At 49.9% G+C, this 14936-nt stretch overlaps 1 protein-coding gene across 3 annotated transcripts in view; it reads right to left on the reverse strand.

Annotated features, from left to right (window-relative positions):
• Positions 1 to 14936, reverse strand: part of CORO7 (coronin 7) — a 182941-nt gene that overhangs the window by 20561 nt on the left and 147444 nt on the right. For all 3 annotated transcript variants that reach the window (XM_050968142.1, XM_050968144.1, XM_050968143.1), the window contains 2 exons: positions 1878 to 1932; positions 1372 to 1429 (listed from right to left, as the gene is read on the reverse strand). In XM_050968142.1, coding sequence (XP_050824099.1) covers positions 1372 to 1429; positions 1878 to 1932 — 113 coding nt within the window. The remainder of the gene's footprint in view (positions 1 to 1371; positions 1430 to 1877; positions 1933 to 14936) is intronic.

Below are 14936 nucleotides of genomic sequence, written 5' to 3' on the forward strand. Positions count from 1 at the left end.
TCAGCAGATATTTACTGGCATCGGAGCCATCTGGGGTGAGGACACAGACCCCAGCCCGGCCAGACCTCAGTCAGGCACAGGCCTTCCCTTTACGTACCCACGCCTGCCCTGCTGAATTTGGCCCTTTGGCACTGCGGCTGGTCACGCTCTCAATCCTAGTGCAGCCTTGCAGGCTTGTCGCTCACTTGACATCCGTGCCCAGTGCAGTTACAGACCACGTCCGCGATCAGCCATCCTGGGGCACGGGCGGGAGCTTTCTCTGCACCAGGTTGCAAGGCCTTGTTTCAATTGCCAAAGCCTCAGGCAAGGCAGCACCCAGCACATAGGCCAATCTACCTGGCCCTGTGGGCACTACCCCTGCCAGCCACCACCCCACACTGGCCTTTCAGGCATTCATAGCTGCTTTTCGTGTGGCTCAGCCAGTGGCACAAGGAGGAGCCAGCATCACTGCACCAGCCTGTGCCACGTGCACCACGGGAAGCCCCAGACATGCTGACCGAACGAAACCAGGCAGCAAGTATGGGGGCAATCAGGGTACCTCAGGGCCAGTTTAGCACTTGAGTGGTCCCAGAGTTTTCCCTGTCCCAGGCCAACTCCCTGGGGCTCCTCATATTGCGGCTAGGTGATACCCTTGCCGCTGGCTGGTGTGACTCACTGCGCTGCCATACATGGCCCCTGACACCCAGGGACCTGCTGGCTGTACCCTCGCCCCAGGTCCAATTCTCCTAGGACCCTGCTTCCAGGGCAGCCCTCCAGAGGTCAGGGTTCCCTGCTCCCCCAGCGTGATGCTGTGTGCCCTGCAGGCTGCACAGCCGCCCCATTAGTGGACCTCCTCCGGGCCCGAGCCATCCCCACAGACAGGGGCTCCGCTGTGTCACCCAGCCATTCCCAGAGCATGCCACATGGGGTACCACTGAGCAGCCCCCTGCCTGCGGCACTCACGGTAACCGACTGAATGCATTGGTCAGGCATACTGTGGGGGTGTGGCATAGCACTGTGCCCTCTGTCAGGGACTGCCCTGGCATGGGTTGGGCTGCCAGCTGGCCTGGGGTTTCACTCATTCCCTGTCACCAGGCTCAGCCCTTAGACTATACACAGCTCACAGCACCCCAAGACGTCCCGCGGGCACTTACCAGCTGGTTATTGGAGCACTACTCGGGTGGACTGGACCCACTGGCTAATATCAGACGGTCTCTTGGGGGGGCAGTCAGGGAGACCCCAATACCCAAGCCTCTCACCAAAGAAGTGGGCTGCTTCCCATCTGCCATGTCAGCCCTTCCCACGGCCTGAGAACAGCTCCTGGAGCCAGGCACCCCAGGTCCATAGGGCTTGGGAAGGGAAGTGCAGGGCAGCCGCCAGATGGATACTCACTCTGTGTCAGGGCTGGCAGCGAGGGGCACACTTCAAAGCAATAGAGGAGATTTTCACCCTGAAACAGAGACAAGATGGCAGGGCCAAAATGGCCACACAGGCCCCGGGCAGGCACAACAGGCTGCCCCTGTCCAGGCTCGGCACCACTGCAACCAACTCTTGCCTGGACACACCAGCTGCCATGGGGGCTTCAGAGACAGTGAAATTCCACTGCCTCCACCCCAGGGATGGAGTGAGACCCCTTGCCTGGGGACGCCCCCTAAAGGACAGGGCAGTGATGCCCCCCAGTGGAGTGAACTAGCAGTGCACCCAACCTCACCTAAGGGGGAGCAGAGGGGTCTAGAACAAGGGGGCCCTGCTCAGCTGAACCCCACTATGGGAACAAGGGGGAAACCATGCTCCTGGCCCAAATGCTTTGGGGTGAGAGCCCCAGGGCCCCCAAGGACAGCCCCAGCCCCTCAGTTACAAGAGCTGCAGCATGGCTGCCCAGCTGTCCCAGCACTCACCTTTCCAGCCACCACCAAGAGCCCAGTGTCGGGGTCCAAGAGTGGGATCGCTGCCCTGAAAGACAAAGGAGCCTGGTGAGGGGAACAGCTCGGAGCCAGGCCTATGGATCAGCCATGCCGCTGCCAGCACTCACGGGCCCCGCACACACCTGGCAGCGCCAGCCAGCAGGTCGCAACTGGCAATGCCAGCAGAACCCTGGGCTTCTCAGTCGGCCTGTGGGACGGCTCCCCGTTAGGGAGCAGCTCTGGAGCATGTTCCCCAGCAGGGCGCAGCACCAGTGCAGCATTTCGGTTTTTCAGTTTGGTTCTGACACCCCTGTTTTTCCCTCAGGCCCAGGCCAGCAGAGTGACCACCCACAGGTACAGGGACACGGCCAGATGCTAGCCCTTCTGACAGGGGGCTTTCCCTGAGGGAGCCGGGGGCAGCCCTGGGGGTTCAGGAGCTGAGGGCTGGGCTGACAGCCTTTGCTCAAGTTGGAAATGGACAAAAATGCACTGAAGTCGAAAAGCTTTGAGTGAGCTCCTTATATGGAGATTGAGCTGCCGGACACAGCAGCCGGCTGCAGCCGGGGGCGCTGAGTGCGCCGGAGGGACGCGGGAAAGGAAAGGGAGAGGCAGATAAAGCTCTTCAAAGGGCCTCAGCGCTCCAGCCTGCTCAGTGACCAGCTCCCAGCGACCGTCCCAGCGAGGCCCAGTCGCAGCCCGGCGCCCGGACTGTCCCAGCAGGACCCAGTCCCAGCCTGTTGCCCAGACCGTCCCAGTGGGGTCCAGTCACATCCTGGCACCCGGGCCGTCCCCACTGGGACCAGAAGTTACTGAAAGTACACTCCCCATGCTACCCTGCAGCCCACCGCTCCTCCAGCCTTGGGTCCCCTCCAGGGCTCTGCCAATGCCCCGATCCCTGCCCTGCCCCCCACTGCTAATCCAGCCCCAGGTCCTACCCACATCCGCAGCTGTGCCGATGCCCCTCAGTTTCCAGGGTGGCATGCAGCAGACTAAGACTGGTGCTATGGCCAATACAGCAGTTGGTGTTAAAAGTGCAGCAACCACTTTTTTCTCGGCAGCAAGATTTCTTTGAAAACATTTACGCGCCAGGCCAAAACCAGCCGGCCGCATTTCCCAGGGTGCTGGCATCAGTGCTGCCATGACATTGCCCCATGCAGGGCTTAGGGGAAGGAGCTGGGTGCGTGCCAGAGTTCCCATAATTAAGAATCACAGAGTAACAGACTCAACAGGCCTGAGGGGGGCCAGGCTGTGCCCTGGCCGGCTGCCCTGGCCTGCCTACGCCTGAAGCTGTGGTGAGAGGCCAACTCCCCTGTCTGAGCCTCGTGCCCTGAGCAATGTGCAGCACCATCTTGGGGGCACCACCCCTCCCCAGAAGTGATCAGATGCTGTCAGGAAGGAGGAATGGTGATTGCCCCCATCTGTACTGGCATCACCAGTCAGCCAGCACCCCCAGACACCAGAGCTCTGAGAGTGATGCTGGTGCTCAGCCTGCCAGCATTCCCTGCAGTCTATTACCCTGGGTGCTGGCACTCCAATCCCACCATCTCACAGACTTCAGCAGGCTGCGCCACAGCAGCTCCCCCACCATGTCCAGCACCTCACAGGGAGCTTCCAGAGTCATGCCCTGCACATCACCCCTCGTTGCACGGCGCAGCTTGGGCATTGCCCTGGGAAGCCCCTCTTCCTGCTCCAGCCTGGATGCCCACTCTTCAGACCCCCCCTGGCATCAATGGGCACGTTGCCCAGCCTCCCGCTGGCACACCAATGCCAAAAACAGCATGTGCCCTCCCTGATCCCTGGCAATGGTGGTGGGGGTGCTCACCCTGGCTGGGTCAGGCTGCGGTGGAGCCACATTGGCATTTTTCTGGGCTGGGAGGATTTCAGGGACAATCCCCTCCCGCCGTGTGACTGCTTCTCCTCCACCTGTCTGGCATGCCTGCTCCGGAGTGACCTACCCGTACTCTAGAGCTGCTCTGCCCCCTCTCTTCCCCCACCCCCACAGCTCCAGCTGCAGGGGCTGGGGAGGGTGGGGCTTTGCCTGCTCCAGAGTCCTGGGGAGCCCCAGATGGCATGATGCTCACCTAGGCGAGTCTCTGGCTCCCAGGGAGAGCAGCTGGTCCCTGTTGGTGGACGAGGTCGCAATCTTCCCTCCCACATCCCCTGTAGTGGCAGACCTACCTGCAGACACCCCCAGCTGGAGAAGAGACCCATTACTCTGTGGGGGTCAGACTGAAGACAGGGAGGGAGGGTGGCTTGCCCCCACACCCCATCAGCCTGGGCCCCACCTCCTAGGGCAAGTGTGACGTTATTGACATGAACTGTAACCGTATAGATCATTGTTGAGCAACCACTGTTATATATTTGCAGCAAATATTGTACAAAGGTTGTCTAGTGAGGTGTCTATGAGAAGGTTATGATTTGCTGGTTATGATTATGCTATCTGTATGCATGTATCATTTTTATATTTGAAGTTATAAATATTGGCTATGTACTTGTATCTCAGTGTGTTTGATTCAGAGTAGCACAGGTGAAGCATTTGGCCAGCTTATTGAGAAGGGACTCTTCAGATTAAGTGCCCAGTCAAGAAACGCTTAACTGACAATGGACCTTGGGAGACTCCAAGCTACATGAGAAGTCTCGCTGGGAACATTTAAGGTAGTATGTGAGCAATGGCCTCTCTCCCCGTAAAGTCATGCATGGACACATGACTTGCCCATGTGGCTACAAACTCCATCTTGTTGCTGTGATTTTGCACAGGAGAACAAAAGGGTTTCCACCCACAAGAGAAAGAATATAAAAGGCCTGGAAACCTCTCTGTTATGTGTTCAGTCCTGCTTCTTACCTCTGGAGGAACTTTGCTACAAACTGAAGCTCTGAACAAAGGACTGAATGACCCCTCCCAGCTGTGGATGTACTCCAGAGACTTGATTTGAACCTGCAGTTTATTGCATCACTGCTACGAGCCTGAACCAAGGACTTTGCCATTACTGTATGTAATTGATTCCGTTTAGCCAGTTTTAGTTCTCATCTATATTTAATTCTTTTTATGAATAAACCTTTAGATTTTAGATTCTAAAGGGCTGACAACAGCGCGATTTGTGGGTAAGATCTGACTGGTATATTGACCTGGGCCTGGGGCTTGGACCTTTGGGATCGGAAGAACCTTTTTGTCTTTTACTGAGGTATTGGTTTTCATAGCCATTCACCCCCCTACGGAGCGGTGCTGGTGGTGATACTGGGAAACTGGAGTGTCTGAGGGAATTGCTTGTATGACTTCTGGTTATTCAGTGGGTTAAAACCAAAGTCCTCTCTGTTTGGCTGGTTTGGCGTGCAAAGGATCCCCAGCCTTGGGCCGTGACTGCCCTGCTCTAAGCAATTTGTCCTGAATTGATACTCTCAGTAGTGTCCTGTCAGAGGCTGTATCCAGTGGCATAGTCGGGCTTGGATACACATTACCACAGGTTAATTGGGCTTTTGGCTCAGAACCACACGCTTGTCAAAATTTAAATTTGATATTGGACAGTTTAAGGGTTAAAAATCAGTTACAGTGAGTGACTCATGATCAAGATCCTGACAGAAAAAGCCTGGAAGAATTGTGCTTACAGAGGGGATTGTATTTTAAACTAAAGGACCCAGAGCAGGAACTGAAAATCTGTTAATTGCCAGTGATAAGGAAGCAGATCCAACAAAAATGCTTGCAGTGAGAAACCAGCAGCTTAGGGTTACCAGATGTCCTGATTTTATAGGGACAGACCTGGTATTGGGAGCTTTTTCTTACATAGGCTCCTATTACCCCCCACCCCCGTCCCCATTTTTCACACTTGCTGTCTGGTCAGCTACAGCAGCTGGAACTTGAACAAAGGCAAAAAAATAGATGATATGGAAGGAGAAGTTACTGAAAGAGAACACCTGTGCTTTGAACAGGAACAAAAAATGGCATGTATTCGATTGGAGGAACTAGAAGCTAAGGCAAACTGGACAGACTTAAGCTCCAACTCGCAATAATTGGGAACAGCAGGAACTGTATCATACTGAAAAAACAGTCCCGCTCAACAACAAAGATGGGGATAGAATCTATCCAGTTTGCAACAATGTTGGTATGTTGTTTGACTCTAAGCAGTGGTCTGTGTGTAACCAAATTTATGCCAACGCTGGCACCTTTGATGTAAATTCTTTTACTGTGAGCTTGGGTGAAGGTAACACCGTAACTTGTGTAGAGAATGTAAAAGTCGATGGTAAAAGCTGTTTAAGGCCAATTAAAGATTCTAACATCACTTTTGTTAAAGCAGATCTTGTCAAAGAGGAAGATTATTTACCAAATAAGAGTGTGAACACTGTAATCCTCTCTGAGTTTACTGTACATGTGCCTTTAGCTGGAATCCATCTTGAATGGACTGGTGTTAAACATGAAGTTATAGCTGGTGTAAGAAAGTTATTGCCTACAGATCTTTTGATTGGGGATGATATTAAAGCTTTGTTCAGTCAGGTTGAAATAAAGCAGTCACAGGAAAGAAAAAATCCTAAACCTGTGTGTATTAGGAGCAAGGATTTGCCTATGGAGGCTTTCTCCAAATGTTTGTCTGAGGAAGATGGCTGTTTGTCTGTGCAAAGAAGCAGTGCATATGTGGAAAGCATTTTTGAATGTCTGTCTGGTATGTCAGAAGTGAATCTGGGATTAGATAAGGCTCAGGAAGATGTTTCTCTAGGGCAAATTAAAATTGGTGATCAGGTTAAAGCCCTAACTGAAGAAGGAAGGGGTACATTCTTGGTGAGTGATAAATTGTTGGCTAGTAAAGGTTGGGAAAGTAAATTTGACCCAGGTAAAAGTGATGTGCTGAAAGTAGCTCAGTGTAATAAGACACTATTTGTGGAAAACAGCAGTTTACCTGGTAAGGCAGCTGCCACACTCTCCCAGTATTTGTCTGTAACCAGTCCTGTGTGCTGGGACAAGGAAGAGGAAGGCAAGGAAAGTTTGGATGAGCGTAGGCAGCCCTGTGAGCTGATGGCTTTGTCTAAGCAGCAATATGGGAAGGCAAGGATACTGGAAAAAATCATAGAATATCAGGGTTGGAAGGGACCTCAGGAGGTCATCTAGTCCAACCCCCTGCTCAAAGCAGGACCAATCTCCAGATAGATGTTTGCCCTAGATACCTAAATGGCCCCCTTGAAGATTGAATTCACAACCCTAGGTTTAGCAGGCCAATGCTAAAACCACTGAGCTATGAGTATCCTTATACCATACCTGTTACATGTGTGGAGAATTGTGACAATGAAGGGAATGTACCTGTATCTGTTAGAGGTATTGACTTGCCTATGGAGGGAGCTACCCCCGTCTCCAAGCAGTTGTCTGTGAATAGCCTTGTGTGCTGGGACGAGGGAAATGAGATCCCAAGCTGTGTATCTGTTAAGGGGAATATTTCTCCAGCTTTTCTTTGTCTGTGGAGCAGACGGAAGGTGCCTTTCAGTTTGTGATACTTGATGGTAGTACAGTTGTCTCAGAGTTGGCTCTGGATTCAACTAAAACCCAGGAAGGGAATGGTCCTAAGTTTGTGTCTGCTAGGGAGAATGGCATGTAACTAGGTTGCATCCAGTTAGTGTCCTAGGGACCAAACAATTCTGGTGCTTTTATTTTGCCTCTTGCTGGGAAAGGGTGTAGCACTCTGTCTGACCAGGGTGATACCCTAGCTGGGGCACAAGGAAGGCATAAAGGTAATTTGATTGTTTACCTACTAACACTTTGGAAACTTGTAGCAGAAAGGAAAAGATTCCTGAGCTTGTGAGTGGCAAAATGAAGGAGAATGCTTCTAATCTTTTGTCTATGAAATCTAGCAGTTTGCCTAAAAGGGGATTGTGTAGCAATCCGCCTGATGGGCCAAAAGGTGATCCTGGTTGTAAGTGAAACTCAGGAGTTAGTAGTGGCTCAACAGAGCAATGCTCCTGTGGAGCAAGGTAAAGGTGAATTGGTGCCTAAAAAGATTCCTGAAGAGAAAAATGTTCAGGGTAGTCTCTGCAAACAGTTTGCTGCAACTGAAGGGTGTGGAAGTAATTTAACCAAGGAAGTTTCAGTTCCTAACAGCCAGAAATGTTCTATTGTGAATGGATCCATTGACTTTCCCTTTGAAAGCTCCAGTGTGAATCGCTTAGAAGAGGTCTCAGATGAAATGAAAATTGTCAGGGAATTTGAATAGCCCTATGACACGTGGCTGTGTTTGGCCAGCTTGTTGGGAGAACAATGGTGTTGGGTCAGGACTGTCCCCATGCTGACTCTTTGAGTAAGCAGTCAGTAACTCAGGTACTGAGGAAAGATTGCGTTACTGGTTTTTCAGAGCAGAACAGCCTTGTGACTGAACTCACAAGGATGCAGGGGAAAGCAGGCAAACTCTCACCCTTAGGCACTTTGAATTTGTTTGGTATCTCTTTAAAACAGAGTTCAGTCTCTAGGTTGCTGCTGGTGGTAGATTCACAAGCAAGCATGCAGGAGAGCATCTGTGTAGAAGATGTTCATAGCACAAAGGATCTGCAGATGGTGAACACATCTAGCCAGCAAAGGAATTCCTATGAGCAGGAAATTTCAGTTTTCAGCCTTCTAAGAAAAAGGTGGTGGTGGGGGGAGGAACCCAATCCCGCTGAAGGGAAGAATGAGTGTCTAGCCTTGAAATTGGAATTTAAAAGCTAGTGTCTGTGTTAATGCAAATTACCTAGCTGGCAGGAAGAAGAGAGACTGGCTAATAGTTGTTAGCAAAGAGAGCCAATGGATTCTGTTAAGCAAGAGGAATCTGGGTTTGAGCCTACAGGATAAGGAGAAAAAAGAGAACTTAATTTTGCAATGGGAAGCCACGGGGTAACCCCAAAAGGGCCAAACCCCAGTGATATTGAGCCAAAGGTGTGGCATGACAAACATGATTGTAAATGGACATTTGCAATGAATTTGTTGTTATTGCTAATGGTAATTTTTGTAACTAATGTGTTGCTATTACCAAGAGCTGTACAAATGTACAATGTGCCTAATCTTTTGGAAAAACCCTTGAACATGTTAAAAGGGATACATAAGAACACACTTGATGTTAAAAGGCCTTGCTATATTGATGTTTCACAGTTAATACCTGTAAACAGTATTGGAAGTTTTCACAGGAGAAAAGACATTCCAGACCTGATGTACTGTATGAAGAGGGAAACTGAGGCACACTACTATATTGCTAAATGCCAAGATTCCTATACTATGGACAATATTAATATCTACATTGACTTGATATTAACTGGGTTCCAAACATTTGCTAGAGCTTGTATGGATAAAGTAGCTATGTTCTTTAGCTTTTGGCAAGATCACGTGAGACGTACAGGAACCATGCTGCAAGAGCAGATCCAATCCGCTAGTGTTCTAACCAAGTCTTACCTTGAGTTTGTAAAGAGATTCAGTCAGGTTATTGAACATGACTTGAATAAACCATTTCTGTTACACACCAATACTAGCTGTAGTAAGATAGAACCAAGGATGGGGAGCTCTTGGGATGCAGTCAATGATGTTTGTGTCATCCCTTCCGTCATCAATTTTGCATTGGGGGTGTGACATTACTGACATGAACTGTAATCGTATAGATCATTGTTGAGCAACCACTGTTATATATTTGCAGCAAATATTGTACAAAGGTTATCAAGTGAGGTGTCTATGAGAAGGTTATGATTTGCTGGTTATGATTATGCTGTCTGTATGCATGTATCATTTTTATATTTGAAGTTATAAATATTGGCTATGTACTTCTATCTCAGCGTGTTTGATTCGGAGTAGCACCAGTGAAGCATTTGGCCAGCTTATTGAGAAGGGACTCTTCAGATTAAGTGCCCAGTTAAGAAACGCTTAACTGACAATGGACCTTGGGAGACTCCAATCCACATGAGAAGTTTTCCTGGGAACATTCAAGGTAGCATGTGAGCAATGGCTTCTCTCCCTGTAAAGTCATGCATGGTCATGCTTGCCCATGTGGCTACAAACTCCATCTTGTTGCTTTGATTTTGCACAGGAGAACAAAGAGGTTTCCACCCACAAGAGAGAGAATATAAAAGGCCCTGGAACCCCTCCATTTTGTCTTCAATCCTGCTTCTTACCTCTGGAGGAATTTTGCTACAAACTGAAGCTCTGAACAAAGGACTGAATGACCCCTCCCAGCTGTGGATGTACTCCAGAGACTTGATTTGAACCTGCAGTTTATTCCATCACTGCTACAAGCCTGAACCAAGAACTTTGCCATTACTGTATGTAACTGATTCCATTTAGCCGGTTTTAGCTCTCATCTATATTTCATTCTTTTTATGAATAAACCTTTAGATTTTAGATTCTAAAGGGTTGGCAACAGCATGATTTGTGGGTGAGATCTGACTGATATATTGACCTGGGTCTGGGGCTTGGACCTTTGGGATCGGGAGAACCTTTTTGTCTTTTACTGGGTATAGCGGGGTAGACACCCGTTCCTGCCCCGAGGGGCTTAAAACAGCACTAGGAAAGGGCTGTGGCAGGAGAAAGCAGCCACTGGGCTGATTGGGGGAAGCAGGAAGAGTGGCAGCCACCCCCAAACAGAGCCCACCTGGCCCCCATAAGAGGCTGCGAGCCAGGAGCCCAAACAGTCTCTCTTTAGCTGTAGAGGGAGATGGGCCTGGCTGCAGGGAGCTAAAGACAACATATCGCGAGTGGAGCAGGGCTGAGGGAAGGCCAAGGGACCTGGGGAGGTCCGGCCTGGAAACCTCCCAGGCTGTGGCCTAGTATAAGGCCAAACAGGTACTGAGTCCTAGAGGAAGGCAACAGGTCCAACCCCCCTTGCCAGGGATAAGTGGCTGACAGGGAATGGGGGCTAGTTGGTGACTGGCAGTAGCCTTACACTGAGGCAAGTTGAGGATAGGGGGTGGGGGTTCCCCTGGACAGGGAGACCCTGAGACTGTGGGGTTACTGCCAGGGGGCAGCCCCCCGGATAACAGGGCACCAGAGTCCAGGAGGGATGTGGGGTCCTAGTGGCAGTGGGACACTGGCCTGCAGAGGGTGCTCCAAGGCTGGAAACGAGCTAATTCCCAAGACACCAGCAGGAGGCACTGCAGGGGTGAGTCTGCACACTTACACTGGGGTATTGGTTTTCATAACCATTCACCCCCATAAGGAGTGATACTGGTGGTGATATTGGGAAACTGGAGTGTCTGAGAGAATTGCTTGTATGACTTCTGGTTAGCCAGTGGGGTAAAACCGAAGTCCACTCTGTTTGGCTGGTTTGGTGTGTCTTAATAATAAAGGACACCCAGCCTTGGGCTGTGACTGCCCTGCTCCAAACAATTTGTCCTGAATTGATACTCTCAGTAGTGTCCTGTAAGAGGCTGTATCCAGTGGCGTAGTCGGGCTTGGACACACATTACCACAGGTTAATTGGGTTTTTGGATCAGACCCATACACTTGTCCAAATCCAATTTTGATATTGGAGAGTTTACGGGTTAAAAACCAAGATCTTGACAGAAAAAGCCTGGAAGAATTGTGCTTACAGAGGGGGTGTTATTTTAAGCAAAAGGACCCAGAGCAGGAACTGAAAAATCTGTTAATTGCCAGTGATAAGGAAGCAGACCCAACAAAAATGCTTGCAGTGAGAAACCAGCAGCTAGAACTTGAACAAAAGAAAAAATAGATGATATGGAAAGAGAAGTTACTGAAAGAGAACACCTGTGTTTTGAACAGGAACAAAAAATGGCATGTATTCGATTGCAGGAACTAGAAGCTAAGGCAAACTGGACAGACTTAAGCTCCAACTCACGAGAATAAGGAACAGCAGGAACTGTATCATACTGAAAAAACAGTCCCGCTCAACAACAAAGATGGGGATAGAATCTATCCAGTTTGTAACAATGTTGGTATGTTGTTTGACTCTAAGCAGTGGTCTGTGTGTAACCAAATTTACGCCAACGCTGGCACCTTTGGTGTAAATTCTTTTACTGTGAGCTCGGGTGAAGGTAACACCATAACTTGTGTAGAGAATGTAAAAGTCAACGGTAAAAGCTGTTTAAGGCAAATTGAAGATTCTAACATCACTTTTGTTAAAGTAGATCTTGTCAAAGAGGAAGATTATTTACCAAATAGAGTGTGAACACTGTAATCCCCTTAGGGTGACCAGATGTCCTGATTTTATAGGGACAGTCCCGATTTTTGGGTCTTTTTCTTTTATAGGCTCCTGTTACCCCCCACCCCTGGTCCTGATTTTTCACATTTGCTATCTGGTCACCCTAAATCCTCTGAATTTACTGTACATGTGCCTTTAGCCAGAATCCACCTTGAATGGACTGGTGTTAAACATGAAGTTATAGCTGGTGTAAGAAAGTTATTGCCTACAGATCTTTTGAGTGGGGATGATATTAAAGCTTTGTTCAGTCAGGCTGACATAAAGCAGTCACAGGAAAGAAATAATCCTGAACCTGTGTGTATTAGGAGCAAGGATTTGCCTATGGAGGCTTTCTCCAAATGTTTGTCTGAGGAAGATGGCTGTTTGTGCAAAGAAGCAGTGCATATGTGGAAAACATTTCTGAGTGTCTGTGTGACATCTCAGAAGTGAATCTGGCATTAGATAAGGCTCAGGAAGATGTTTCTCTAGAGCAAATTAAAATTTATTCCATCACTGCTACAAGCCTGAACCAAGAACTTTGTCATTACTATATGTAATTGATTCCATTTAACCAGTTTTAGCTCTCATCTATATTTCTTTTTTATGAATAAACCTTTAGATTCTAAAGGAACAGCAACAACGTGATTTGTGGGTAAGATCTGATTGGTATATTGACCTGGGTTTGGGGCTTGATCTTTGGGATCGGGAGAACCTTTTTTTCTTTTACTGAGGTATTGGTTTTCATAACCATTCATCCCCCTAAGGAGCGGTGGTGGTGGTGATACTGGGAAACTGGAGTGTCTGAGGGAATTGTTTGTATGATTTCTGGTTCGTCAGTGGGTTAAAACCGAAGTCCTCTCTGTTTGGCTGGTTTGGTGTGCAAAGGACCCCTAGGCTTGGGCTGTGACTGCCCTGCCAGGCATCGATGGGCCTGCGCTAACAGAGCCACCAGAAAAACGAGCAAGTGCAGGGGACCAGGGAAAGAGGTTAGATGAGATAGGGTGGTCGGGGGTCATGACCCATTCCAAATCACAAACACTGGATGTTGTCTGAAGACTGCAGGGGTGAGCCAGTCGCCAACTGGGTCCCCCATCACCAGGGAAATCCCGGATCCCAAATTGGGATGAAAAGTAGAAAACTTAGAATATTTACTGGAATGAAACATTCTGAAAAATTGTGTTTTGGCCTCATGGACTGGCCACAAGGAAAAGTTTTAATAGCTTCCCATCAAAAATTTCAACCAAACATATGCTCCTGCAACCGTTTCAATTCCATCAGCTCAGTGATTTCCAGCAACCCAGCAGAACATCATGGGCCATCTCCATGGCTGGGCCAGAACCAGGGAAGATGCCGATCACAAAGATCAGACAGACACAGTCCCCTCCACTCCCAATCCCTCAAGTGAGTTCATCTGACACACCCTGATGTCCAATCGCTGTTCCCTTTCAAACAGCAGCAGGAGAGAAACCCTCTTCAGAGACAGGACCGTGTGCCTGTGACCCCACAGATGCTGTCAGGAAGGCCAGGTCAGGGCCCGCGATGATGTTTAATTTACCGTTTTGGTAACGGATTCCATTTCACACTGAAATTGCCCCATCAAGCCTAGAAATCAGGTCTCTATTGAACACAGCAATGCCCCCTGTGACAGGGATCACAATCCAAGTCAGCTAACCAAAGCCCTCCTCAGCAGCAAGCCAACTTTTCTATGGGCCTGCGGACACACCCATGAGATTCGTCTCCAGGACATCCTGCAGCAGTGAGTCCCAGCTGTTAACTCTAGGCAAGAACAAACGTCCTGATGGACTGATTTGGAAATGAGACCCACTTTCCTAGTCCCTGCTGGCATCTGAGAACTAGAGACACCAACTCAGACGTTTTTTGTTTTGAAAGTTAATGTAAAAAAATCATAGAAGTCATGGCTGTGTCAACCTCAAAGGTTGGCTCCCTCAATATCCCGCCTCCTGACCTGCAACTCCATCTCCTCACTCCGCTCTGATTATGGTTCCATTCTGCTCCCTGGACTAGCAGAACATCCCCGGTACCAAGGAGCAGGGCAGATGCTTCTCCAGTGCCCCCTGCTGTACCCCCGCTCTCAGCAGGGTGAATGCTGTCGCAGGCAGGCATGCAGAGGTAGAGCTGGGAGAGCTTTCAAAGCATTAAGGAGATGCCAGGGTTGCGGCATGGTGGAACTCCCCGAACAGAGCGAGTGGATCAGTGCTGCTTTCGCAGAGCAGAACCCAGCCCGCACAGCCCAGAGAGGGGCAGGTTCTGTGCCAGGACTCGTTCTCGCTGTGAGAGGTCAGCGGAGATTCCCCCACCCCTGCCTCCGCACCGGGCTGTGAGAATTCTTTGCAGCACTATCTACTTCCCCCTGATTTATGGCTTCCCATGTCATAATCCTTTAATATACAACGCCCGGCCTGACGTGTTTACAGTGGCCTCTCCTGGAACCTGTCTTCTGGGAACTCACTGATGCCTGGGAACATCTGCCCCCCGGGCCGTGATTTACAGGCCGGCGGGATCCAGTCGCAGCTCCCCACTAGTCTGGGGCTCCTGCACTGAGCCACACCCAGGGCTGGGCTGCAGCAGGTTGCTGTCCCCCCACTGCTGCCTCCCAGCCTCTGACTGCTTGGCACATGCTGCCTCCGCATCCAGGTACCTGCTCCAGTGAAACGCTCCCATGCCCGGAGAACGCCCTGGGTGCACCTGGGCAGGACTGCCGAGGAGCAGCTGCACCCCCAGACCCTGGTTGGAAGGTGGCCAAAAATGATTAGTTCCTGATGCTGGCATCTGGGAACTGAGGTTGGCAAGTCTCAGTCCATGTCCCAGCCACCACCAGCCCAGCTGGCACTGAGTGACCCTCTGACAAGCAGCCTCAGGTGAGACCCAGGAGTGAGCTGGGCATGGAGAGTGGAGGAGAGACCGTCCT

This window comes from Gopherus flavomarginatus, chromosome 9, assembly GCF_025201925.1.
Source record: "Gopherus flavomarginatus isolate rGopFla2 chromosome 9, rGopFla2.mat.asm, whole genome shotgun sequence".
In the NCBI taxonomy this organism is placed as follows: domain Eukaryota; kingdom Metazoa; phylum Chordata; order Testudines; family Testudinidae; genus Gopherus; species Gopherus flavomarginatus.